The sequence below is a fragment of the Aythya marila genome, assembly GCF_965140915.1.
Source record: "Aythya marila genome assembly, chromosome: Z".
Taxonomy (NCBI): Eukaryota; Metazoa; Chordata; class Aves; order Anseriformes; family Anatidae; genus Aythya; species Aythya marila.
Window position 1 is genome coordinate 26996312 of NC_139080.1, and position 26100 is coordinate 27022411.

Below are 26100 nucleotides of genomic sequence, written 5' to 3' on the forward strand. Positions count from 1 at the left end.
TCCCTGCGCGGCCCCGGCGGCCCCCGGGCGGCTCCCGGAGCGCAGCGCTGCCCTCTGCCGGCCGCGGAGCCCCCAGGGGCCCTGCCCCGGCCCGTGGGACGCTGCCACCCGCGGGGGGGTCGTGGTTTGAGCTGCGCTCGCAAAGAGGGCGGCAGTGCCGGCTGCCGGCCGCCCGCTCGCACAGCCCGGGCAGGGGCAGGATGGGGCGCGGAGTACCCCAGGCTTGGGCTGGGGGCAGGTCTGGGTTGCAGTTTTCTCGTGCAGCTTAGAAATTAGTTCACGCAGGGGAACAGCGTGCTGCCTGGGCAACGGCAGCACTTTTGCACGGTGCTGTGAAGATGAAAAAAGCTCGTGCAAGTGCTGTCAGCAATGCATGGAGAATTGTTTCGCTGGGAAGCATCATCTGAAGCACCACTTATACAAGTCCTCTGAGAGTATCATCTATGAAAGCGTGCTCCTGCTGTGCTTGTTTTATATTCTGTACTTTTTTTCCACACCCAGAGGGATAATTGCAGGTGCTGACTTCTGAACTCTCCTTGGCCAAAGGCAGTAATATGAGCACAAATATAAATCAAGCAATAAACAAAACAACAAAAAAAAAAGCAGCAATAACAAAAAACAAACAAACAAAAACAAAAGAGTGTCATGATGTGCTGCTCTTCAGAGGTAAGGAATGAATGAATGAATGAATAAATAAATAAATAAATAAATAAATAAAAGCAGGCATTTTAACAAGGAGTGGAGTAAATGCTAGGAAAAGGCAACAGTAGAAGACAGTTTGTTCCCCAAGATTCACTGGGTATAGTGGGTAAGGACTCCTCTCTGAGGCCTAAAGAAAAGGTTTGAGGTCACATATGCAGGCCTACCCCTTCCTTCACCACAAAGGGTGAAGCAAATAACATACCTTTCTCTCTCGTGCACACACACACACACCCCTCATTGTAGCCTGTCTCAGATCAACATTTCCATTAATTTGATTTCCCTTTAAAACAAACAAACAAAAAACAAACAAACAAAAAAAAAACATTTGAAATTAGAATAGTAAACACATTAAACTATCAACACAGATTGGTACTGTAAAACAAACAAGCAAAAAAGCATACACAGGAAACAGTAACACAACTGAGGCTGACATTCTCCTTATCTTATACTAGAAGGCTTATATGTTTTACATTCAACTAATAGAAAAGCTGTACCCAGGCTGGTAAATACAGTGAAAGCTTCGAGTTAGCAGCACAAAATCACCACTAGACTCAAATTTCATAAAAAAATTCAACTTTTTTTTTTTTTTTTTTTTGTCATTTTATCAGATGCCCTCAATGCAATCTTACTTCTGTAATTTGCTTTCATTCACCTATATAAATGAATGATAGTCTCAGCAGGTTTTTTTTTTTTTTAAAAGATAATGTATGTGCTGCAACAGAGCATAGGTAGCAAAGATAACCCCCTGTAAGAGAGAAAGAAGCCAGTAAAATCTGACTTTTTCCTGTGTTTTAGTAAGATTCACAGTTTTACACAGTACGTCTGTCTTTAAAATTTGAAACTTCTCATTTCATTTCTCCATGTAGCTTATCATGACATACCTGACAAACTTCTGCTCAGAGAACCAGGAAGCAGGAGCTTTCTGTGATGCACCTATTAAATCCAGAACTGAAATTGCAAAGGTGATATATCCACTGGGTATTTCCATCATGCAAACAAGCATCTAGGTAAGCTTGTTGTATGTACATAGATACGTATGCAATATGACAAGTTTTGCTTAACCAACCCAAGTATCAAAGCAAGGAAAACACAGACTTTGGAGACTCTCTTTGGATTGCACAGAGCATCCTGACATCCGCGTGACAACCATTGCCCAGGGCTTGTACATCACTGACTAACATTTATTCAGTTCTTGATGTGTAGACTTATTTCTGCTGCAGTAGTAAATGTGAAGAAAAAAAAAAAAAAGAAAAAAAAAGAGATCAGTATTATCTGCGCTTTGTAGAAGTATTTGAAGACAATGGCCTGTTGCAGGAAGCACGGCCGAAAGCACGACAGACACCAGTAGAGTCAGATCATGCTCCATTTTATTGCCCAAATAGCCTAACTTTTATAGTGAACTTAACAGGAGCGGACAGTGTTTCACACAAGATTATTGGTCAAAAGCACTCAGACAAACAGCTACAAGAAAACAACCCCACCTGCAAGAAAACAACCCCCTTGTGATTAGCAGTCACATAGACCTTGTCCTTGAAGCCAGCTACTGGTAACAATATTTTCCTGAATTCCTCAATTGGGCAATGTGGGAACACTGTCATGGGAACTTCTCATAGTTGCCCTGGTAGCTTGGTTTGCTCAGCTACAGCAAGCCATGGGATTCTTGCTGTATCAAAAATCCCTCAACAATGGCCTGCTTGAGAACAGTGACATGGGAAATAAATTGGCACACTGCAATATTTAAATAAATGTGGGCAACGGTTTTTGACTGTTTTGCAATTTAGGTTCAAGGTGAACTTTTTGCTGTTTTCCATCATAGGATAATGTTTTTAATGCTATCATTTCTACATATCAGTTACTAAATGGAGTTTAAAGCAAAGAAACTTCTTAAAGCCAAATTTGACCTGACATTACTTATTAATTAATAAGAATGGAGATATTTAAATGAATGCCTAGCATTCATATGCAACAAATAATTTTATGAAATGGGAAGCACAGTCAGAGAGGCAGTTTCTGGACCTTACTGTACCACAACTAGTACATAATACCCTTCTGCCTCCCAAGTAACATACATGTAGCTTGGAAAAACTTCTCCATGTGAACTTCTAATATTATAGTATGGATAAATTCTTACATAAATAAGAATGCTGAAATAATCCTTGCCTTAAGACCTGAAGAGGTGTTAGTTGTGGTACAGTAAGCTCCAGAAAGCAAAGCTACTCTCAAAAGAAAGAAAGAAAGAAAAAAAGTAAATTAATTTTACATCACTTTCCTTCAGAGTATGTCACAGAAACTACAAACTGCTATCTAGGCAAGGATTAAAATCAAGACATACACTCAAATACCTTTAAAACATAGTGTTCTTATACACTATGTTTTTTGTTTTTTTTTTCTCTACCTTCATTTTTAAAGGGGATTTTAAATGAGAAATTTAAACCAAAAATTAAATAGGGGGCTCTTTCTCAGGTGTAAAATGTGTGAGATCTTCCCTGAAAAGTTAACTCTGCAGGTACAAAACTTGTGTTTTAAATACTGAAATGCAGTATCCTATGAAATCTAATGTCATTTTTTTTCTGTAAAAACTTTTTCTTGTTTTGCATTATTTCACTGGAGTGCATTACAGGCTCCAACCAAGGAAGCCAGTGAAAGGTAGATGATGATTATCCAGGGCAACCAGAAAAATTGCAACTGTAACCTGCACTAACTCTGAGCTCAAGTAGGCATGCAAATCTAAATCAAGTATTTGGCAAGAATTGCCTGTGCTACACAAGCATCATTAGAGCCATTAAAACTCTTTTTGTTTGTTTTTAGATGCAGAAACATGAAAAAGCCTGAAGACTAATGATGGCTATTTGCTGGCAACACCAAGGCCAAACTCACCATCCAGACGTACTTCTGCAACCTGCGAGAGATTGCTCCCTCTGAGCAGGGTCAAAAAAATATATTTTTGGAACCTACGAAGAGGCAATTTTTGTTTTGTTTTAAGTAAGGTATGTCTCAAGTCTGCTTTAACGCACTTAAAATCTTTCCTGACGCAATTCAGCCTTTTCTGCTCTTAGTGAACTCATTAGATTTCAAACCTAAAACCAAAACTCTGGCTGGTTAAAATACCAGACAATATAGATAAACCTATTCTGCATCAAAAACTTAGAACCCAGATGTGCCATTTTCTGCTTATAGTTGCACATACACAGTCTGATTTACACTGTCTCAACTCCAGATTTCCATCAGAGAGTCAGTAAAAGTGACTTCTCTGTAAACTGCAACCTGTTTAATTTGAGGAGGGCTGGAATGAGCATGTACCCTGAGACGGTAACGAAGATTAAAAAATAAAAATAAAAATAAAAAATCTATGACAGCTCACACAACTGCTCATGGAGGAATGCAACCTCGTACATACAGAGCAAGAATATTTTCATCTTCATTTATATCCAACTCCTCATGCCTACAGTATTAAACATTCAGAATTTGCTTGCTTTATTACTCACTTTAATACTACACTTCCACTGGCTTTACTCTTTCTCCTTCACATTTTACTGTTTCCTGTGTCAAATTAATTATGGATTACATAGCATCCTTTTAGCAACCACCACTACCAATGGATCTTCACAGACAATGTACTGAGCATCATTCAGCCCCTTCTACTATGGGCTATTGCTGCAGAATGTCAACAGGTTCCTTATTAATAGTAATATGCCTTAGTTTTACTCCTCTGAGCTGCATAGGTACTGGAAAAAAATGGCCTAATGGAAAAACAAACAAACAAACAAACAAACAAACTACTAAATGTAGAGAAAGAAGACCATATTTTTTCATAACAAACAGGGTCACAAACAATAAGCAAGTTTGACAGGCAGACTAGCTTTCACCTGAACAAATACTAGCCTTCAACACAAAGGCACTGAATCCGCAACTCAAGACACAACTTAAGTAACAAAAAATCATTTGACCTTTTGTTTAAAAATCTTCAAAATTTGATTTTAGTAGTCTTCTTAGAAATGAAGCTCTTAAAATAGCGTATTTTCCCACCTTTTGATCAGATTTCTGTTTGTGTAGATGCCACCTCTGCAAGCTCACTTGACAGAACAACGTGAATGGGATACCTGATGATTAATCAAATTACTGTAAGATCAAACTGATCTACTATTTTAATGCAATTCCTTACTATGCTGCTGCAAGCCACACATCAAACTTCAAGGCAGTACAATGAATGCATAGTTCAGATAGGAAGATCATCAATAAAAACTCAGACAATGATGTCAAGGGCTGTGGTCCTCAAGTCATGGAAAACTCGGCTGTCAAGAGAAACATCCACCTTCAACAGATACTACTGAAGAGATGTGGAAGGAGGAGGCTCCAGGAAGAGCTTCTCACCCCAGAACTCCTATGTTCTGTTAAGTCTTCTAAAAGATACTGCCTGATTCAGTCACACAATTAAAAGTAAGATTTCCTAAAAGACAAAAGAAAGTTCAACTCTATTAGCAGCAATAGGATAAAAATAGTCAAGTGAGCACCAAGAAAACAAAGAAGCATTGAGAAATGTTTAAAGCTTGCATGAAAATGCTCCTCATTGTTACTTATTATTATCTTAGCCCTTCAAAATATAACTAACAAATCCCAGTAGCCAGGAAGATATATTGGTCACATATTAACTTTACAGCAGACCAGGTACTATTCTACGTTTTCCAGGTTGAAGATAATAGTAAGATTTCAGGTAAAACTCAGAAAATATTACCTAAATGTACTTAAACTTGGAAAATTTTCCCAAGTTATACTGATAAACATAACTCACTGCCAACTGCCAGACATGTACAAATTCCTTTTGAGGGAAATTCTTATGGTATCCCAGTAAGTTTCAGCCTACAGACTACAAATGAAGCTTTACATCACCCTAAATGTGTGTGGCTTTTGGCACACCCTTCTTTCCAAAATGTATGATCTTACTTCAGTTTCACGTGAAGTTTAAAACAAACAACAACAAAAAAACTACCCTAGAATACTGATACAAACTTTGTGTGAATGTAGCGCTCAGGGACATGTTTTACTACTGGAACTGGTAGCATTAGGCGATGGTTGGACTTGATGAAAAAGGTCTTCTCCAACATAAGTGATTTTATGATTTTATTCTTTAAAAAATTAGACTCTATTGTATAACAACAGTTATAGAATTAAGTAAAATCTTTTGCGTTGATTTCCTCATTGATGTACAATTTATTTACTTACTACATTTATTTTGAATTCACTTCCCCATACATGCAAGGATTATCTTTATCCTTGAGAATTAAAAGTCTTAAGCATACATCACTCTTTAAAAAAAAGAAATGAGTTTTTCCAATAATATAGAAGCATATTTCTTCTACTGTACAAAAAACACCTACTTGTACTAGTTCTTCTTAATTTGTTGTTTTCTATGAATTTATGGAAGTTTGAAGTGCAGACAAAGCAATGAAAGAAAATACAACACTATCAAGTTATATCAAATACATACATGGTTTTACTCCTGTGTCCAAGTACCTGAGATGGGACACTAACCTTAAATGAGGATGATGACATGTTAAAATTAGACAAACTTGTAATTATTTTCTGGTGAACAAAAAGTAAAAATTGATTGTTTTTCCAAAATCAAATTGTGACTTAGTACTGGATGCATAATACACTTGTTAAAAGTTAAATAGCTTTGGAATAAAAGTTTAAAATCCATTAGTTTTTCAAAAAAATACGTCATGGAGAATCTTGAAAAAGTCCTTCTTCCTCTGTCTTCTAAAATTGGCCTCTTCAAAAACACATCCTGCAAGAAAGAACTTGTACAGAGAGGGGCTTATTTTGAAAGTCACTATTATAAAAAGTTATCAGTAGAACAGGTCATCTATTTCAAGTCCATATAGTTTTAATAAGAATTTGTTGTGGTGCACATCACTTAGTTACACGTATCTTGATCCAGAGTCTTTGTAAGACCATTACTTTTGTTCTCTTCTAGATATGTAGCTTTTTTCTTAGTCAAAGTGGCAAATAGTGCATCCATCATTCCCAAAACTTCTAGTAGTTCCTCTTGATAGTCAATCTCTCTTCCTATGGCTTCCTGAAGCCTCAAGAATTGTTTATCTACAACTGCTGACTGTCCAAGCACAGGCTGATAAATATCTGTAAAGAAGAGAGTCACTTAAGATAGACATCTTAATTTTTACATTAAAGATGTAAAAATTATTTTGGCTAATTAGATAGGCATTTAAAGAACCTGGCACTAGTCCAACATTGTAGATGAGTAAGACAACTTTGCTAGTGTTCTGAAAAACAGTGTTAATTATTGGTACATACCCGCAGTAATACATAAGACAAACTAACAGAAAAAGAAGTTTTTACGATATCAAATTCTATTTTTACCTCACTGGAGAAACCAAAGTCACTTGTACTACAGAAGTACAGGAACATGAAGAATCAAAAAAAATTAAGAAACCATGAGGTACCTCACAGACAGTATCTGATTTATACTGTCTGCAGGATCAATGCTGTCTAGCAAAATTTCTTTTTGGATCAGTTCATCGCCATTGAGTTTATAAACCAAATTATGTAGGTGTAGTTTCTAAAAATGGTAGCATTTGTCACCTTATTTTCAAACTAGCTGCTGGGCTTTGAGTCTTCTCTGTGTGGTACTTACCAGTGATCATATCCGCAACAGTTACCAGTATTGGAGTAAATCTAGGTTCAATTACACGCCTGCAAAATTAGAACACATTGTCATTGTACCGTGTTGCCAAATGAAACAGTTACAAGCAGTTCTATCATACTGGCATGCAGACAACATTTTTCTTAGAGAAGAGACTTCACAGATCAGGGATATGAGTCAAAAAAGCTACATGTGGTATTTACCCTCCTCTTTTCACAAAGACAGAAGGGAATGGAGGACCGGCAAAAGCCTCAGGTACGTTAAGACATGGGTTGCATTGAAAAGACAAAAAGTAACAGATTAAGGGTAAAATGTGTGGCAAAGGGCCAAAATAGTCTCTTTTGGTGGTTCTAATAATATCAGCAAAATCTTTTCGTGCTAACATGTAAACTATTTCAGTACTACAGCCAAAGTCCCAGACCTTGGCATCAGAAAGCAAAAGGCACATGAAATTTCAGTCAGTGCTACTAACATGATCTCCTGAGCCCCTGTGGCAAAAGCTAGTAAGAAATATGGGTCTCAAAATAAGTTGTCAGAGTAAGTATGGTAAAACAATACCTTGTCACAAAGGTAAGGAGGAGACTAATTTGCTTCTCGTCTCGGCCTGCAAGCGCACTCCTTAGTGTTCCTCTGCGGTTTAGTTCCTGCATAACTGCAACTGTAACTTCAGGAGTATAAAGCCTGATGTGTGGCTGGACAGACAGTAGAAGAGTTTAGCATCAAAGCAACATCATCATACAGAAAACAGGGATGGTATCAGTTTGCAAAAAATAAAATGAACAAAGGACGCATAAGGAACCCACGCGGTTTGAATGCTCTCTAGTTATACACTGAAAGAAAAATCCACTCTGAATGACAGCACACAACTTTGATGAGACAAGAACAAAGGCTTACCTCCAATACTGCATCAAGGGCCTTGGATGACTGAAAGCCCTTCAGTAGCTTGTCGTATTTCCTCAAAACACATTTTCCAGGCTTACTGACAAAGAAATCCTCCTGGAATTGAAATACAAATTCATAATAAGATGGACACAATGAATTTGTGTAGATATATAATGTAAACATACTGCTATGGACAAGCTTGTATGTCTTTGTGTCTTGCCTCCCTTCAACTTAGCACACACCAAAAAAAAAAAAAAAGAAATCTTGAGTGCTTCAAGATACATTTCCTCACTTCACCTTACCTGTTTTGGCATGTAATTTCTTCCTTTCACATAGGTTCTATACGCTGGCTGTCTCTTCTTTTGAGACTTTTCTTTGCTTTCTTCAGGCTTTCTGTGTTTAACATTTAGCACCCCATTGGTCATGCCTACAACTATGGTTTCATCTTCAGGCTAAAATGCAAAAATCACAGAGTTAGGAACCTGGTGTTTTATTTGACAACACATGCATTACTACTGTGCACAGTTTTCAGCTTTTATGTGTAATAATAAAACTCAAATCACAGTATCATAGAAAGATTTAAGCTAGAAGCCACGTCTATAGGGTTCTGTTGTCAAACTCCCTGTACTTGAAGGACCATCTTCAAAGCTATGATCCTAAGCAACATTATCTATTTAATAAGCCTCTAATAATAAAGTATATTAGAGAAGAATCACAGAATCACAGAATTTTCTAGGTTGGAAGAGACCTCAAGGTCATCAAGTCCAACCTCTGACCTAACGCTAACAGCCCTCCACTAAACCATATCCCTAAGCTCTACATCTAAGCGTCTTTTGAAGACTTCCAGGGATGGTGACTCCACCACTTCCCTGGGCAGCCTGTTCCAGTGCCTCACAACCCTTTCAGTGAAGAAGTTCTTCCTAACATCTAACCTAAAACTCCCCTGGCTCAACTTAAACCCATTCCCCCTCGTCCTGTCACCAGGCACGTGGGAGAACAGGCCAACCCCCACCTCGCTACAGCCTCCCTTGAGGTACCTATAAAGAGCGATAAGGTCACCCCTGAGCCTCCTTTTCTCCAGGCTGAACAAGCCCAGCTCCCTCAGCCGCTCCTCGTAGGACTTGTTCTCCAGGCCCCTCACCAGCTTCATCGCCCTTCTCTGCACCCGCTCAAGCACCTCCATGTCCTTCTTGTAGCGAGGGGCCCAAAACTGAACACAGTACTCGAGGTGCGGCCTCACCAGAGCTGAGTACAGGGGGACGATCACCTCCCTAGCCCTGCTGGCCACGCTGTTCCTGATACAAGCCAGGATGCCGTTGGCCTTCTTGGCCACCTGAGCACACTGCTGGCTCATATTCAGCCGACTATCCACCATCACTCCCAGGTCCTTCTCTGCCTGGCAGCTTTCCAACCATTCCTCTCCCAGCCTGTAGCTCTGCTTGGGGTTATTGCGCCCCAGGTGCAGGACCCGGCACTTGGCCTTGTTAAACTTCATGCAGTTGACCTCAGCCCATCGGTGCAGCCTATCCAGATCCTCCTGCAGAGCTTTCCTACCCTTGAGCAGATCGACACACGCACCTAACTTGGTGTCATCTGCGAACTTACTGAGGGTGCACTCGATGCCCTCGTCCAGATCATCGATGAAGATATTAAAGAGGACCGGCCCCAGCACCGAGCCCTGGGGAACGCCACTAGTGACTGGCCTCCAACTGGACTTGGCTCCATTCACCACGACTCTTTGGGCCCGGCTATCCAGCCAGTTTCTAACCCAACGAAGCGTGCGCCAGTCCAAGCCAAGATACAGCATGACTAGTTCAGCAAGATTCAAATACACATTAACATCCTTCTCACAAAACCACACGCAAGTATAATCTTATATAGGTTTGTTGTGTTTGTTTTGTGTTTGTTTTTTCCAAATGGTGTACAGCTGCCTTTGGATACTACATGCTATACAGCAGACATAAACACCACCTATGAGAATAGCTAACACAGATCAGTAGCATTTTCAGAAACAAGACAAAGTTGTTCAAAACATCAGCCAGTGCCATTTGTTTTATCTACGTAAAAAGGTTAAATTTATTTGATGATAAAGGTTATAATTTTAAATAATGCATGAGAGAAAAAATACTGACTTTATGTATATAAAAGTGGGTTCTGACCCATTAGTACTAGTAGATAACTATATGAGATCTTTAAACTTTAGCTGTATGGTCAACAGATGTTAAGAAAAAGCAAATTAAATTGCTACATAAGAAATAAAAAATAGGTCATGATGACATTAAATAAATCCATAATTTGCCCACCTCTTACAGCCTATGCAAGTCATATTCTCAAAAATCAGAAGCAGAATCAGAGTAGGAAAAAAAAATAAAAAAAATAAGGAGAATAAAAAGTTGGCTTGATTTGAGACAGAACTCCTTAGCATGGGCAAAGGACCACTGAGGAGGCATATTATAGAAGCCTACAAAATCGTGACAGGCATGGATGGAGATCAGCTGCTTAGTGTTTCTTAAGGGTATCATATGACAGCAGTGAAGGTTCAAATGGAACAAAAGGAGGCAGCCTTGCTAACTGCTGTGTGAAGAGACATGGAACTCTTCGTCTAGGAATTTAGTGAAGGTTAAAAGTTTGTACAAGCTAATGGGGAGACTGAACAGGTTTATGCTAGAGGAATTCTTTGAGTTGCACAGAAATTGCTCTCATCACCAACCTTCTTATCTGAAAATGAGTTTGGAAGAACATCATATTTATCATACATATTTGTCCTGCTTTCAGCTTTCCATAAACATCTGCTAATGGCAATAGTTAGAAGCAGAATCTGGGGCTAGATCAGCCTTTGGTTTGACACAGCACAGCCAGTGTTATGATCTCATATGATCATTTAAAGCTTAATAAGGTGTTTAGTCAATAGGAAACAAAAAGATAATGTCTCAAAAGATATATACACAGCTTTAGAGATGCCAAACTGCAGGTATGGCATGTGTTTTGCAGTTGCAGCAGAGGCTTGAAGTATATGTTTTCTGTGGTTCTATGAAAGATATGCCCCACTACAGTCTTCACCTAGTTCAAAATCATTCAAGCTCTAATTCTCTTGGGAACAAAGTAGGGCATGAAGGAAGATTTTCTGTCACCCTTAACCCTCCCCCTTCCCCCTTGGTTCCAGAAGATCACCACAACAGCGAAGTAGCAAAGACCTTCACAGTCCCTTTTACAGGTTATATAGAAGGGTGACTGCATCATGACAGTACTGCTTTAAGGAAAAAGAGGTGCTGGCCTTCAAATTTTTGCCCAAACAGTCAGTTATCCATTGGAATGCTTTGGAGAAATAAGCATCTTTGTTTTCTGTTCCTAAGACAGTAAGACAGCTGGTTTGGCAGACCCTCATTTATGTTTGTACCCCAGGCCCTTTCCTCTTCTCTTCCTCAGACCACTCTAACATCAACAACTTCTAAGACAGGTTTATCCTATTCTAGATCTCTCAAAGAACAAATAACCCACTTTTTCCTTTTATCACTGCCTTACAAGAAGACTCAGAAGGTTCCTGAAAAGCAAAAGATGTGTATACTCATCATAAAGGACTTCCCTTCTAAGCTGTGTACTTCCCCAACACTACATATGGTGCCTGATAAACACACAATTTTGTATAGATCTGAATACAGGTAACACCTGGTATCTTAATCTGTTATGTTTTAAACCTCTAAATGCCATTTTTACCCAGGAGAAATATAGTCAGTGATTCTAGTTCATATGTTCAGCATTCCTGTGAAACATCTAATGACAATGAAAGCAAAAATCAATTACTTCAGTGATTTAAAGCTTATCAACAATTATGCTGCCTATAAAGACTTCTAAAGTACTTACTGACAACGCAAGACTGAGGATAGATGTTGCGTAGTTAAAGCTGTGGACTACTTTGTAGGAAGTCGTACTGTAAATCTTCACATGCCTGTATAGGAACAGTGACAAAGCCTTGTTACTAATGCCTTCACAGAAACTTCATCGTTCTCAGCTTCTAGGAGATCATTTAAAGAAACTGAATATTTAAGCAAAGCTTTCTTCAGACTACTAGCAAGCTTCTCAGTTATTACCTCTCCTGTAATAACAGAAAGGTTCTAGCAAAAGATTCAGAAAAGAAAAAGAAATAATTACTTGCCCTAATACTAAAAAGATGAAAACAGTGAAAAGGGCAGAAAGGGAAACCAAAGGCAGACGTAGAGACCATTTGACTTCAGCAACACTTAATAGGAAGCACTAAGACAGTGTTTCTTCAAACTTGTTGTTAGTTTTAAATGGAAGATTTACTGATCATTTCTGCAATTAAATCCATGGATATTTTTGCATCCAGCTGCCCTTTAATGATTTGTTTTAAGGTGGAAAACCCTTAACAAATGAGAAAACTAAACACTATCTTAAAAGTATGAACTTTAGTGTTATAAGCATTGAACAATCCATAGCTACATAGTTAATGCAACCCTTCACAGCTTATCCTTTGTGACCACATCGCTCAAGGGAGCCTAGGAAGTACAGCACAGAGGGAAGACAGGGAGTAAGAGAACAGACCACTGTCACTTCAGACCACTTCATTCTTCTGATGTCTCAGAGACAATAGATTGTATAACTGAACTCGGCAACATTAAAAAAAAACAAAAAAATCACCTCTGCGCCTTGGGTACATTCCTTCCATTGACAGAGTCACTTTAAGAGGGACAAAAAGCAACAGCACAGATACACCAAAAATGGTCTCTTTTAAAGGTAAGTGCTAGCCAGTATTGAATTGTGTTGAAGTAAAATAAGAACAGTTTTCTTATTGGGAGAGCAAAGGTCTGTTTAGAGGTTCAAAAAACCAAGTGCTTACTCAGAAGTTCCCCACAAGCAATTACCAAACAAAAGTTAAAAAAAGGCAAAACAAAGTTACAAAATATACCAACCTGTCCAGGGATCCTGATAACAACCTTTGTCCAGAGCTGTTCAGGCATAAACAAGTTACAGTTTTATGATGATTTTTAAGTGAAACTAGTAATTGTCCACCTTTCAGTACATCCCAGACTTTGACATAACGTCCTCCTATGAGAAAGAAGTGCACAAAACAGTTGGACACGCACACATTTATGCTTCTCTGAAAAAGTTTTCACAGAAATGACACAGTGCATCCTTTGTAACGGAGTCTTCTGCACCTGCTTGTGCTCCCCATACATTATGGCTATCCCCTGGGACAAGACACATTACAAGACTGTTCTTTTTCAGGTGGTTTCGCAGGCATAGCTGAATGGTTTAATGTATTCCTTACAAAAAGGATTTAAACACTACTGGATTGCAAGACTTCTCATGCAATAGCAAGAGACTAAAAAACATTGCTAAGCATAATTTAGAGAAAGATGCAGGCAAAATATTTCTTAAATACGTTCCTTCAGGCCAGCACTGGGCCAATAAAGTGCATTGCATCATTAAAAGCGTACTACTATTTTTTAACTAATTACAAGAGAAGCAAATCAGAGATAAGATCCCTACCTTCAGCCTTCAGGTCAACACTGGTTCCTAAGGAAGATCCTCAAGAAATCTAATTTTTACATACTTACCACTTCTTGGCCAAATTAAAGCATCACACAGGGAAGAGACAGATGAAAGATTTCTCAAATTAGGCCCAGCAGAAAACAAAGTTGATTTTATTTAAGTACCTGCAGATACTAGCAGCCCTCCTGAAGGGAAAAGAAGCACACTCTCCACTGGGTGGCCATGTTCTATTGTCATGACACTACTTTTTGCTCTTGCATCAAACACTTTCACAGTGTGATCATAGGAACCTGCAAACAATAGCATAAATAGCTTCAGTTGCATAATTTAAGTATTTCAGGAAGTAAAATGGCCAAGTGTTACCATCTAACAGAGCTCCAGACAAATGGAAACAGTCTTACAGCATGCATTTAAAACGCCTAGTGGCCTACTTAATTTATAGCCTTCTGGCAGCATAAGGCCTCCAATTCTAGTCAGATTAATAGAAAGTTGCTGGTAGGAAAAAAAAAAAAAAAAAAACAAAAAACAACACACACACAAAAGCAATTGGTCTTAAAAACTTCTTATAAGGCATTTCATTTCTGAGTCTGCAAGTTTTAGGCTGTACAAACTACAGAGGAAATAGTGCTCTACTCCAGTGCCCTGATAAAACACTTCCATCAATCCCAGCTAAAGAATGCATTCACAGCATCTTCAGCTCTCAAAGGCAAGTCAGAATAGCGCCATTAAGCTTAACAGGCTAAAGCAAGAAGATGTTAAACGCTTGGTTTCCCTACAAACACCAGCATTAACTGTGAAAAGCAAGTAACAAGGAAACAACAAAGTAGGCCCTGAATGGGAAGATTATTGATGTTTAAAATAAAATACACGAGATGCTATTGTATTAAAAATTTACTGTATTTTTAATTCAGTTCTATCCCCCCCCCCCCAAAAAAAAAAATGCATAAAAAATAAAATCAAACCTGTTATAAAGACATCTCCATTCAATTTACTTGCACAGCCACATCTCACATAGTCAGTATGTTCAGTGTATGACACAATTTCTGTAGCACTCGGAATATCCCACAAATTTGATGAATAATCATCACCACCTGAAAATATCCGGTATTTATCAGCGAGGAAGCCCACCACATGAACAGCTCTGGAAACCAAAGTGCACAACAGCCATTGTTAAAAGTGTACTCTTATTTCCACAAATAAACAGGTTGCTGAAGGAAAGGATTCTCTCTCGTCTGAAAGTGCAAAGCATTTACTATTGGAAATTAGCGAGCCTCACTTCGGAAGTTAAAAGTAGTTCACCCTGTACAGTTCCAGCCAGAAAAGGATCTTGCACACAAGATGCTAATCTGAGCACTACTGTGATCTGCGTTAAGAGTTTTACAGATCTACTGGATGTTCATTCATTCAAGAGCTGTAAATTCTGCATTTATTACTTGGAGGCCTGTGTACTAGCCCAGTCCTTTTGAAACTGTAAGCTTTAAGCTATTTAAAGTTGTAAGCCTTAAGTAAGACCGTGTTGGACACTCTCCTTGTCCTTTAGGAATCCCTACCAAGATCAGTATTATCATTTTAACATCCCAACAGAGAATGACTGTGACAGGAAACACAGACAGTTTATATTTTATTAAGTTAACCTAGGGATTAGGACTTAAGATAATACCCTATCTGCAACTAGAGAGAGCTCAGATAGGTAGAAACACAATCTCAAGTTCCACATGGGTGCTTTCCTGTAAAGGAGGGTTGTTGTTGTTTTTATTGTAGAAAGATAAAGCAGTTTTAGGTCTTCCAGAGTACAGCAATCTGTTTAATCTAATTATTACTGTTGTCTTCTTCTCGCTGAAAGATCAGGATTCCTCCTCCAACTTCTTCTCCACCAAGGGGCATACACTTCCCTTTTCTTTTCTTTTTTTTAAGTGATTCTTGCTCTTTCTCACATACTTCTTCACAGCTTTTTTAACCACTTTTTACAACTGCTCCTCCCAGCATGAAATAAAATTTGCTTACCATGTGTCTACACAGTGTATCAGCAAACATTTGCCTTAATTAGAATATGTATTTATTCTTCCACGTGCCCAACTCACACGCTTAGAGTTAAAATTAATATCACCACTCTAATTTAGAATTCAACTTTAAAATCTCCTTTTAAGTAAAAGCTGCAGAAGCTGCAAGCAGCACAGATGAATACTACCCAGGTTTTCAACAACAAGCAGAGCAGACAGCAGTTAAATACATCAGACAAGCTTATGCACACAAAGAACAAAACACTGCCTTACTTCGTATGGCCATCAAATTGCCTCAGGGGTGCTTTTCCACTAATATCAAAGAGCCGAATGCTGCCTTCCTCGCTGCCAGCAACAAGAAGCTGGCCATCATCCCTGTACGTGGCACAATAGGCAGCATCTTTGAAGCGAGAGAACGTTTTGATCGGTTCTTGAGAATAGCGACCGTAAATATGGACCTGGAAAAGTAAAGCAATTGTAAGCTCATTCACGTGACAGCAGTTGAGAAACAACGTGAAAAAAAGTTTTAAAAAAACGTGACTTACCCTTGAGGAGGCTGTAACAGCATAGTTATAGGGAGGAACCGGGGAGAAGTCGATTTTATTTACTGCACCAAATTCTTTTATCTGAACAGGCGTCTAAAAGAGGTGCAATAAAGATGATTAAACACACGTAAGTATCAGAAATTAAATCATTTAATCCATTCTTACCGCAGAGCTCGGAAGGATATTTACAACCAAACCACCCGTGAGCGCTGCCCCACGAAGCCCCTCTTCTTCTGGGCTACCTTTAGCACCTTTTTCTGCACTTTGTGCGCTAAAACAGACCCGCTAATCATGCCTTTTATAATCACAGTAGTCTTTTACAGCCTGCAGGCAGCCCGGTGGCCGAGGGGCCGTGCCGTACCTTGTAGCCCTGCCAGTACAGCGTGTCCTGCGTCACCTTCTCGCCCAGCCTGGGCACGGCCGGCACCACCACGGGCTTGTAGGACGCCATGGCGGGCCGAGGCTCGGTGGGGGCTCGGTGTGGGGCTCGGGGCCGCCTCAGTGTCCGCACCGCGCGGCCGCCGCCATGCGCGCCTCGCTCGCAGCGCGCGGAGAGGCGGCGCGCCCCGTGTCCGCGCGCGTCATCGGCGGGCGCCTCCCGTGGGCCAATGGCAGCGCTGCGCGCCGCGCGCTGTGGCGCCACTTCCCTCCCCTCCCAGCTCCACCGGCGCAGGGCGCCTGTCGCGACACGCTGCGCTGTCGCGAGGGCTGCATGGCGTGAGCCGCCGCGCCTGGCCCGGGCCATGGCGGCCCCCTCCGGCAGCTCGGGCGCCGGGGCGCAGCTGGTGGTGGAGGAGTGCGGCGGCGGCGGCGGCTACAGCCTGGCGCCCATGGCGGACATCAAGGTGGAGCAGGCGCTGGACGGCGGCGCGGAGGAAGGGCAGGCGCAGGGCGTCGCCATGGGCATGAAGTTCATCCTGCCCAACCGCTTCGACATGAACGTCTGCTCGCGGCTCGTCAAGTCTCTGAACGAGGAGGACAGCAAAAACATCCAGGACCAAGTGAACTCCGACCTCGAAGTGGCGTCCGTCCTGTTTAAAGGTGGAGCTGTGCGGTGCCGGTTGTTGTGTCTGGGCTCTTTGCATCCTCTTAGGATGCCGCATATCAAAAAAGTAATTGCCATATGTGTGTGTAATAGTTTCTACGATCCATTCTGCTACCATTTTTTATACGCGTCTTATTAATTATTACCCTAAACTAATTTTTCCCAAGTTTATTTTATTCCATTTTTTAATTGAAAAGACGGCACAAAAAGCCTTTAATTTATTAGAAGCTGATGCAAATGATAAAAACAAGCTTACTTCTTCTGATAGCAAGCCCTATTACAAAGTCATACAACACGCTACCCATTCTTGAATATGTGTGTCTTTACAAAACACTACTAAAAGCACTATGCGGTCATTTCAACTACAGTAGTGTTCTGGACCACGTTTTATCTTTTCACTGGTGTGATGTCCAAATAGCAGGTGATGCGGTTGACTTTGTCTTATGAATATGGATAGACAAAGCCTGTTCTCATAGCAATTGTCTTGCTGATTGAGTTTCACAGTATTTGAAGGTGAACAGTGCTGTAATTCTGTAGGTTGTTCCCTGCAGCTAATATTTAACCACCACTGTCCAGCTTCATAAGAATTGATCCATACCTTTTAATAGCTGAGCGTGTTAGTAGAGAAAGGAATTAGGGTTTCTTTCTATTACGTAGTAATAATTATGTTTTTGCAGTGCTTGCTTTAATATTTCAGACACTTAGTCGTTTGTTTTTTCATGATACTAAATTTGATCCATTTCCTATGACAAATACAAACAGACCTATTGTGGATTTTCATGATTTCTCTGACTTGTGTTGTTTGGCTGCAGTTCAGCCATCGTAATTTTCACACTTTTTTGATTTGCAGGCCCTAAATGCTTTCTAGTGGAGCTGCAGACCTGAACGGCAAATTTAGACCCATCAGCAATAGGGTTGTTTTTAATTAGGTAACATTTGTGAACCCTTTAGAAGTAGTCCTGCGGATCCAGAGACCGCAGGTCAAAAATCCCTGGTAGGTCTCTTAATTTGATAACCTCAGCTGTAGCTGTTTGATAGGCAAACAGAATGTAATTTTACTTTCATCCTTTTACCCTGTACTTCTAATTGGTTCCATTCGTAAACTTGCACTTGGGTTGATGACCAAGAGGTTCGCTATAGTGTGAATTCAGTGTGCATGTTAATTATCTTGCAGTCACTGATTACTGGTGCACACTGGTTTCAAATCAGTTTAGCAAATACTGAAATTTAATCCTTCAATACATCTTTCCAGTATTCAGTCATCTAGCTTCTTAAAAATTATTTGGCTTTTCAGCTACTTCTCAAAACCAAAAGCTATTGTTTTGAGAATTGGAAGCCAAGATGCTCTATCTGTTCTGTAATAACTTGCTATTAGATTCTGATACAAAGTTAGAAAAGTCAGTACTGTTTAAAACAGCAGCACTGTGTGATTTTTGAATTCTAAGTGGTGACCTGCTTCTGCATTTTCTGCTAGCTAGTTCGGAAGGTCTTTGTTCCTACTGGATAAATGTTCATAAGACATCCATAATGTAGTCACAGTTTTATCCAAGAGGAGTTGAAAAGGTTTTAGTGAAGAAACACAGTGAAGGTCCACCCAACCAATGAAGGTTGGGTCCACTGGTCAAGGAGTAGGTAGAGTAATGAGCTGAGTGGCTTGTGACTGCAGGACTCATGTTTTCGTTGTACTGGAGAGTGCTAGTAAGAATACTGAATGCGAAGTGGAGCCATCCTGCCTGGTAAATCTGTGCTGGATGTGTTGGGAATCTAAGCAAAGAATTACCTTACTTAGACAACAAATAGTTTCTGGGTGAAGTTACGCTGTATTTAACATATTTGTTATCAGTATTGCTTCATGCCAGAAATGAAAACAGCCCTTTGATCAACCTGTATGATACACGGTGGAAAAAGTACATGTCACAAAGCTTCCTTAGTGTAGGCTTGGAAGATCTTGTGGTAGTGGTGTTTTCTACTTTGGTTTAGAATCTGTGGCTTTCTTTTCATTCCCTTCCTAGCATTAAAAAAACTATGTCTGTTTTCTCTGTTCAACGTAGCTGAATGCAACATCCATACTTCTCCTTCCCCTGGTATCCAAGTAAGGCACGTTTATACTCCATCAACTACTAAGCATTTCTCACCAATAAAACAATCAACTACCCTAACTAACAAACACAGGGGAAATGAAGTCTCTACAACACCTCTGCTTGTAAATTGTAAGTATCCTTCTGTCATACTGTCAATTATTATTTTGTGAACTGCAGGTTAGATGCTTGTCAGATTTTTTCCATTTTTCCTTTTTTGTGTGTGTGTGTGTTGTTATTTATAATATAGGAAGAAAACATTGAAATAATCTTGTCTAGTGTTACAGGCTTCCAGCCATAAAATAATGCACATACTATATGTACCGAATTCGTGACTGAGGTGTATTTTCCAGAAAGGATACAATTCTTGGTTTGAAAAGTACAGAAAAAGATTTTTCTGATCCTTTTAAAGCTTCAAGCTGTTATTTATGATTTTCTTGACTTTCAAGCATTTTCTCTATAAACTACACTCATAATCTACTTAATCTCCTATGAACTGCTTTCCTTTAAAATCATTTTTAAGTCTTGACCGTGCATCTTTCTTAAACTAAGCAAGACCAATGTTTAAAGAAAAAAAAAAAAAAACTGTTTGCATGGGAAAAATTTATCTGGAACTGTATCATATGCTTCAGCCTGACTAAAATAGTCAGTCTTTCTGAATTAAATCAAACTTTCATTCAGTGAATAGAAAGAGGACACTGAATATTTATGTATTATGTAACCATTAGCTAGTTTTCTTGCTATATAAGTCAGATAAATTGCATATATTTCCTCCTGAGCACCTTTCACACCTGTCTGTATTTGTAATTGTCAGAACCATGCATCTGTGCAGCATTTACTGTAGGATTAGAGAATATTTCTTTGTAACTCCTTAAGAATTCTGCTGCCTTTAATGCTTGGTACTTTGGATTTAAGAAAAAAATATCTGTAGATGTCGTTTTGTGCATAGTTCTGTAATGTCTGATCCATTCAACATTGTAGTAAATAAGAGTCATGTTAGGGACATCAACTGGTATCATGACAGGTTTCCTGGTAGCTTGTGACCTCTTACAATAATGATGTTAGAAATGTCACTTATAATAATGATGTCACTTATAATAATGATGTCAGAAATGTCACTTCTAAACTGCTCAGCCTTAATTTATCAAAAGATGCTAATTTTCATTTGATAAATGTTCTTAACATGATCTTGGGTTGCTGACCAAACAACAGAGAGTGAAGTATGTTGCCTGCAGGAGTCGTTGTAGGAAGTATCTCTGTTTTCTAGTGTTTTTTTTGTATTAACAGGAAGTATCTCTATTTTCTCTATTAATTTGTACATTCGTTAAAAATTACCAAAACCTTTGAGGCATTTCAGAAACATCTTAGTTTTTCACATAGTGATTCCAGTTCAGAGTATAAGATGAAATCTATCCATGCTCTTAAATACAAGATAAGTACAGCTCAAGCCAATGGAGGTATTATGCCCAGCTCCAAACAGCAGAATGAAAACTGGTGTGTATATCAGCTGATTTCTCTTCCCTTTTTGTAGCTTTATCAGTTCACCAGCTGGCTGCTCAGGGAGAAATGTTGTATCTGGCCACACGCATTGAACAAGGTGAGTCTAAGGAAGGTTAAATAACATCCTCTTTATCTTTGGCACATGTGCAACCTGCTGCACACTTTTTCCCCAAAGCTGTATTAAAGATATCTCAAAATATGGTACAAATTGAAGGATTTTTTAGATACCTCTTCTTTGTAGGTGTGGACTGTTGTTTTACATGAGTCTTCTATTTACCCACTGCTATCATTTGGGTTTAAAATGAAACATTAATATCAATAGGAGTTGGGGAATCCCTTCCTCCCCGTGCTCTCCCACTGTATAGATGATCTATGGAGATGAGGGGTTAGAATCTGTTGGTTCTATCAAAAGAGGTAAACTTTTTTAAAATAATTTAAAACACATTCTATTAATCAGGGCTTTCTGATTCTATATTATTGATCAACATAGAGAGCTGTGTGTTTGGTAATTTAAGATATGGACCACACCTGCAATATAATAGCACTACTCATTCCAAGTTGTATAGTATTCAGTGTGACAACTGTGAGTCCATAATACATTTATAAAATTTAAATTCTTCATAATATATTAAACTGTTCATAGAATATTCTTATTCCGATATTACTAACCAGCTGTTCTTTCAGTCCATCTCTGTTAAACCATTTGTAGAAAGCAGGTTTTAAGTAACTCAGTCCATATACTTTGCTAATGAGTCATCTGTATTGAAAGCAAACTGATTCTGGAATGTTGGTAATGGTTAAAATTATGGTGCTATGGCAAACATGGGACTTTTAAACTATTTAGATATTTTTTTAAAAAGTCACCTACTTGTTGATATATATATATATATATATGTATGTATGTATGTATATATTCTTTTTTTCTTACATCAGCTCTTTAAGTAGACCTTAATTGTTTTCTATAAAACAGACAATTCATTAAATGAACTTTGGGAGCAACGGGGTTTTGCTGTCTGTATTACTTTACAAGATAATTCTTTACAAGACTCTTGAAAGTGTGCTTTCTACAATATAGTACAGATAATACAGTACGTATTTGTTTTTCAAGCAGTACTTCTCTCCAAAGATAAAGCCCATATTACAGACAACTTGTAATATTTTTAAGTAAAAACAGAGTTTGATTTGCAGAACTTAAAAAAAAAAAAAAAAAACTTAGATTTTACTTCAGTCAGTTGGATTTTTTTTTCCTTCAGTAACGATATTTGCACCACCTCTGGGATAGACATTTGTTTTTAAATTTAAGATGAGAACGACTTTCAAGGCACACTGCTATACACCAGTCCATTCACAATGAACATGTCAATACATTCATTCTACCAGCTCCTACAATGCGTTAGTGAGAGGGATTCATAAATTGCATATTTTTATTTAAACAGAAAATGTAATCAATCATAAGGATGAAGAAGGATTTACCCCTCTGATGTGGGCCGCAGCTCATGGGCAGATAGCAGTGGTGGAATTTCTCCTCCAGAACGTAAGGAAAAGAGCACACTTAAATTTCTTAATTTACTTTGTATTTTATTTTGCATTTCTAAGTTTGTCAATGCTGCTGTATGCTTAAAACTTTTAAAATGAAGTTCTCTGTAAAAATGTCACTTCAAAAAATTTGGTTCATTTGCTTTTCTTTTTATAACTGTTTTAGGGTGCAGATCCTCAGATTTTGGGAAAAGGGCGAGAAAGTGCCCTCTCACTGGCTTGCAGTAAAGGATACACAGATATTGTGAAAATGCTGCTGGACTGTGGAGTTGATGTCAACGAATATGACTGGGTAAGTCTCTAGACTGAATTTATATCAGTGTGCACTTTGGTCAGACACTTGAAGCAGGGCACAGCATTGGCTTTGGTTTGAAAATTGTTCTACCTCATCTGAAAGATCTGACATTCCCCAAACTTACATGGGATGCTTTTTGATAACAAAAGAGAAATTAACCCTACTAGTTATGGCTTCTTGGTAAAAAGAGAGTGAGGCTAATCCTGAGCCCTTGCTTACATTCTAAAGGACCAAAAGTTTCTGATACATATGATAAGTATGCTAGGAGGCTGAGGAATTACAGTTGCAGAATAGTTGGTTGCTAAGTGTCTAAGGCTTTTTCCTGCTTTTGCAGAATGGAGGAACACCTCTGCTATATGCAGTGCATGGGAATCATGTGAAATGTGTAAAAATTCTTCTTGGTAAGCAGCCTATACAAATGGAATTATCAGTAATAATGTGCTGTCAGTTAGCATGGTTAGAAATCTGACTTTCTTTTCATATTTTACATAGAAAGTGGTGCTGATCCAACTATTGAAACAGATGCTGGTTATAATTCCATGGATTTGGCTGTAGCCTTGGGCTATCGCAGTGGTGAGTATTGGAAATGTATATTCCTTGATTTTTTTGCTACTCCTTGTTTATGCAGCTGCTGCAATAACCTCATAGAGTGTTATTCCTTATGCAGCTGTAAGAAGATCCCTGTCCTAAAAGCCTTAATACACTTAAATGTACCAGCAGAAAATGAACGATTTTCCTTCCTGGTTCAGAAAACCAGGTCCCTACTGAGAATATGTCACTGGTGTGGATCTGCATCTACGGGCACTGACAGCAGTGTGTAGGGCTGATGCAACCATGATTGAGGCATGAGGAACTAAGCTGCTCCCTAACTTTGCACAAGCAATCAGAGTTGCACAGGAGAATGCTAATAGAGCTTGCAGTCCTCATGAACCACTCACAACAGTGCTCTGTGTGATTGGTATGGTGTGATGTAGTTTGCAAAACCTTCTGTGCTTGTCATACTAGCTCTAGCTCTAGTTCATCTAGTTCATCGTGGGGGCAGACAGTAACAGTGTGAGGGTGAGTGAATTAGTCTACCTTACTTGGCTCTGGAAAACAAAGTGGCAGAGAAAGGACTGTGTTGTTTTTAACTCATGCTGCCTTCATTTTGAAAGCTGTGAAATGTCTGTTGTTACAGAATCTGGAACCGAACCCAAAAACGAGACTAATGCTGCACATGTAGTTTCTCCAAGCAGAGCCCTGTGCTTATGGACAAGCCAGTAACTTCACAGCCCTACACATCTAGGTGTAGGACTGTGAAGGTCTGCCAGAGTTCAGTCTCAAAATGTTCCACAGAAGTAGTTCCTAATAAGTAAACATTCATTTTCCACTCTCTGTGTATAGGCTTTAAAATTTGCTTTCTGTAGCTATCTGCCTATTCAAACCAGAGAACAGATCATCATCCTCCAAAACTGTCTGCCTTACTGAGTGTATTGTTTTTTAATTACATGATGCTTTTATTTTCTGAAGGGATGCAAACTCCCTTCTCAGAGTGAATTTATTCCTGTCTGTTTTTATTAAATGTTTGTAGAGGACAAGTCAGCATCTCCTAAAATAAAATAATATGTACCTAAAGACTTGGAAAAAACACTGAACACTGATTAACCAGACTTTTTCTCTGCTTTAGTTCAACAGGTTATTGAGTCACATTTATTAAGGCTACTACAGAGTATCAAGGAATAAGAGCTGTCTCTTCTGTGGCTGTCAGTTCTCGTCTTGGAGATTTGGATTTCTTTTTAGCCCTGTCATGATTGACAAGGGTTGTTTGTTTTGTAAATTTACCTCAGTAAAACTATGTGCTGTTTTTAGTTAAGCTTTTAAATATGCTTCCTCTTTCATAGAAATGTTTGGTGTCATCCTTTTTCTTGAAAATATTTTATATAACTTTGAAAGAAAAGATTGTTTGTCTTGCATGAAAAAAAAAAAAGTTTGACCGTGTAAATGTTCATACAGAGTGCATTGGGTGGTGCTGTGCCAAGAGTACTACCTGATCTTGTCATTGATACGTGTTCATGAGAAAACAATAATTTAGATACTGCAATATATCGCCATAGAACACAGATGTCTTTACTGTTAGCGGTACCCACTTGTGATGGTTTTCAAGATCCTCAGTTAGTATTATTGTGTCTGTTTTTGTCTTTGTATGATTTTTAAGAAGTTAGTAATAAATTGAAGGACTTTGATGGTAGTTTGATTCCTGGTCGATTTCTTAACACATCTCTCTGCCTTCTTGTATTCTCGAAACAACTCATCCAGAGTGGTCTAGGTAGAAACTTAGCTGATATAAGGAAATCCAAGCATAGAATACCTAGCTCCTAACTATCCTCTCTGCAAGTGCTGAACAGCAGACAGTGTGGGAACAAAAGCCCGAAGTGCTGCATTCCAGCCTTCTTCAGCTGATGTGTGCTCTGTTGCATGCTCCAGTGTAGTTGCAGCAACTATGGTTTTTGAAAATAGTTGAAAAAGCAGGCAATGTTAACTGATTTCCTGGGACTCATGCACTTAAAACTACAACGAGATGGGATATGATAGTTTAAATAATGGATAAGCTTTTGAAATAGACTTTTCAGAAGTTTGTTTTCCCCCTGACAATACATGTGCATCCCTCATGCATTGTTCACGTATGTTTACCTAAGCATTTAGCCATTGTGTCCACTAGAGGTCTGGTATCTGTACACAAAAATACACCTCTGAGCCCCTCCTTTCTTAGTCTATGTGTAGTAAGTGCAAGCTTCAAATTGCTCTCCACCAGCAGCTCAAAAGATGTGAATGAACCCAGGTAAGTTACAATAGTAAAAATACAGCAAGTATACCCATTGTGTTTTATTTTCAATTCAAAAAATCATTCTGAGAGAGGGAGTGTTATAAATTAGACCACACAATTTACTGGTCTATTGAAATTATTTTATTAATCAAGTAAGCAGACACAAGCAAAACAGCGCTGGGCGGCTGGGGAGTCTCCGCTCCACCACGGCACGCCACTTCCCCTTTCCAGTGTCGCTGTTTTATAGCATTGAAGTTCTGGCTTGTCGAGACCTGTCGACTTGTCGAGACCTATTGAGACCTGTCGACTTGTCGAGACTTGTTGATTTGTCGACTTGTCGAGACTTGTCGACTTGTCGAGACCTGTCCTGAGACTGCGCAGTCTGTTGTTGGGGATCGTTATTCTTCCTCCGGTGATCATGCGTTGTGCTTGTGTTCAGGTGGGGGCAAAACAGGATGTCTCCTGGTGGGTGGGTGGTATCTTACAAAATCTTTGTTTTAACAAGGATGTTCACCCAACCCCCCTTCCCCATTTGTCCCCAT

At 39.2% G+C, this 26100-nt stretch overlaps 2 protein-coding genes across 3 annotated transcripts; one reads left to right on the plus strand and one right to left on the minus strand.

The window, feature by feature from the left end:
• Positions 1 to 5809: 5809 nt before the first annotated feature.
• On the minus strand, positions 5810 to 16865 carry UTP15 (UTP15 small subunit processome component). Of its 2 annotated transcripts, XM_082783857.1 has the most exons (12): positions 16663 to 16862; positions 16302 to 16394; positions 16030 to 16214; positions 14719 to 14897; positions 13921 to 14046; positions 13174 to 13309; positions 12107 to 12191; positions 8548 to 8697; positions 8258 to 8359; positions 7922 to 8055; positions 7355 to 7413; positions 5810 to 6840 (listed from the first exon to the last, which is right to left on the minus strand). In XM_082783857.1, exons 1-12 carry the CDS (start codon positions 16750 to 16752, stop codon positions 6617 to 6619), a joined length of 1563 nt encoding a protein of 520 aa, XP_082639983.1. In that variant the 5' UTR covers positions 16753 to 16862; the 3' UTR covers positions 5810 to 6616. The 2 variants fall into 2 exon arrangements, with proteins under 2 accessions (XP_082639983.1, XP_082639982.1); XM_082783856.1 differs by having other exon boundaries at positions 16030 to 16394; positions 16663 to 16865.
• Positions 16866 to 16943: 78 nt separating this feature from the next.
• ANKRA2 (ankyrin repeat family A member 2) lies at positions 16944 to 24976 on the plus strand. The gene is made up of 8 exons (XM_082783858.1): positions 16944 to 17342; positions 19398 to 19556; positions 20956 to 21021; positions 22361 to 22458; positions 22627 to 22752; positions 23090 to 23156; positions 23248 to 23328; positions 24422 to 24976. The coding sequence occupies exons 1-8, from the start codon at positions 17045 to 17047 to the stop codon at positions 24475 to 24477; spliced, it is 951 nt and encodes a 316-aa protein (XP_082639984.1). The 5' UTR covers positions 16944 to 17044; the 3' UTR covers positions 24478 to 24976.
• Positions 24977 to 26100: the final 1124 nt, after the last annotated feature.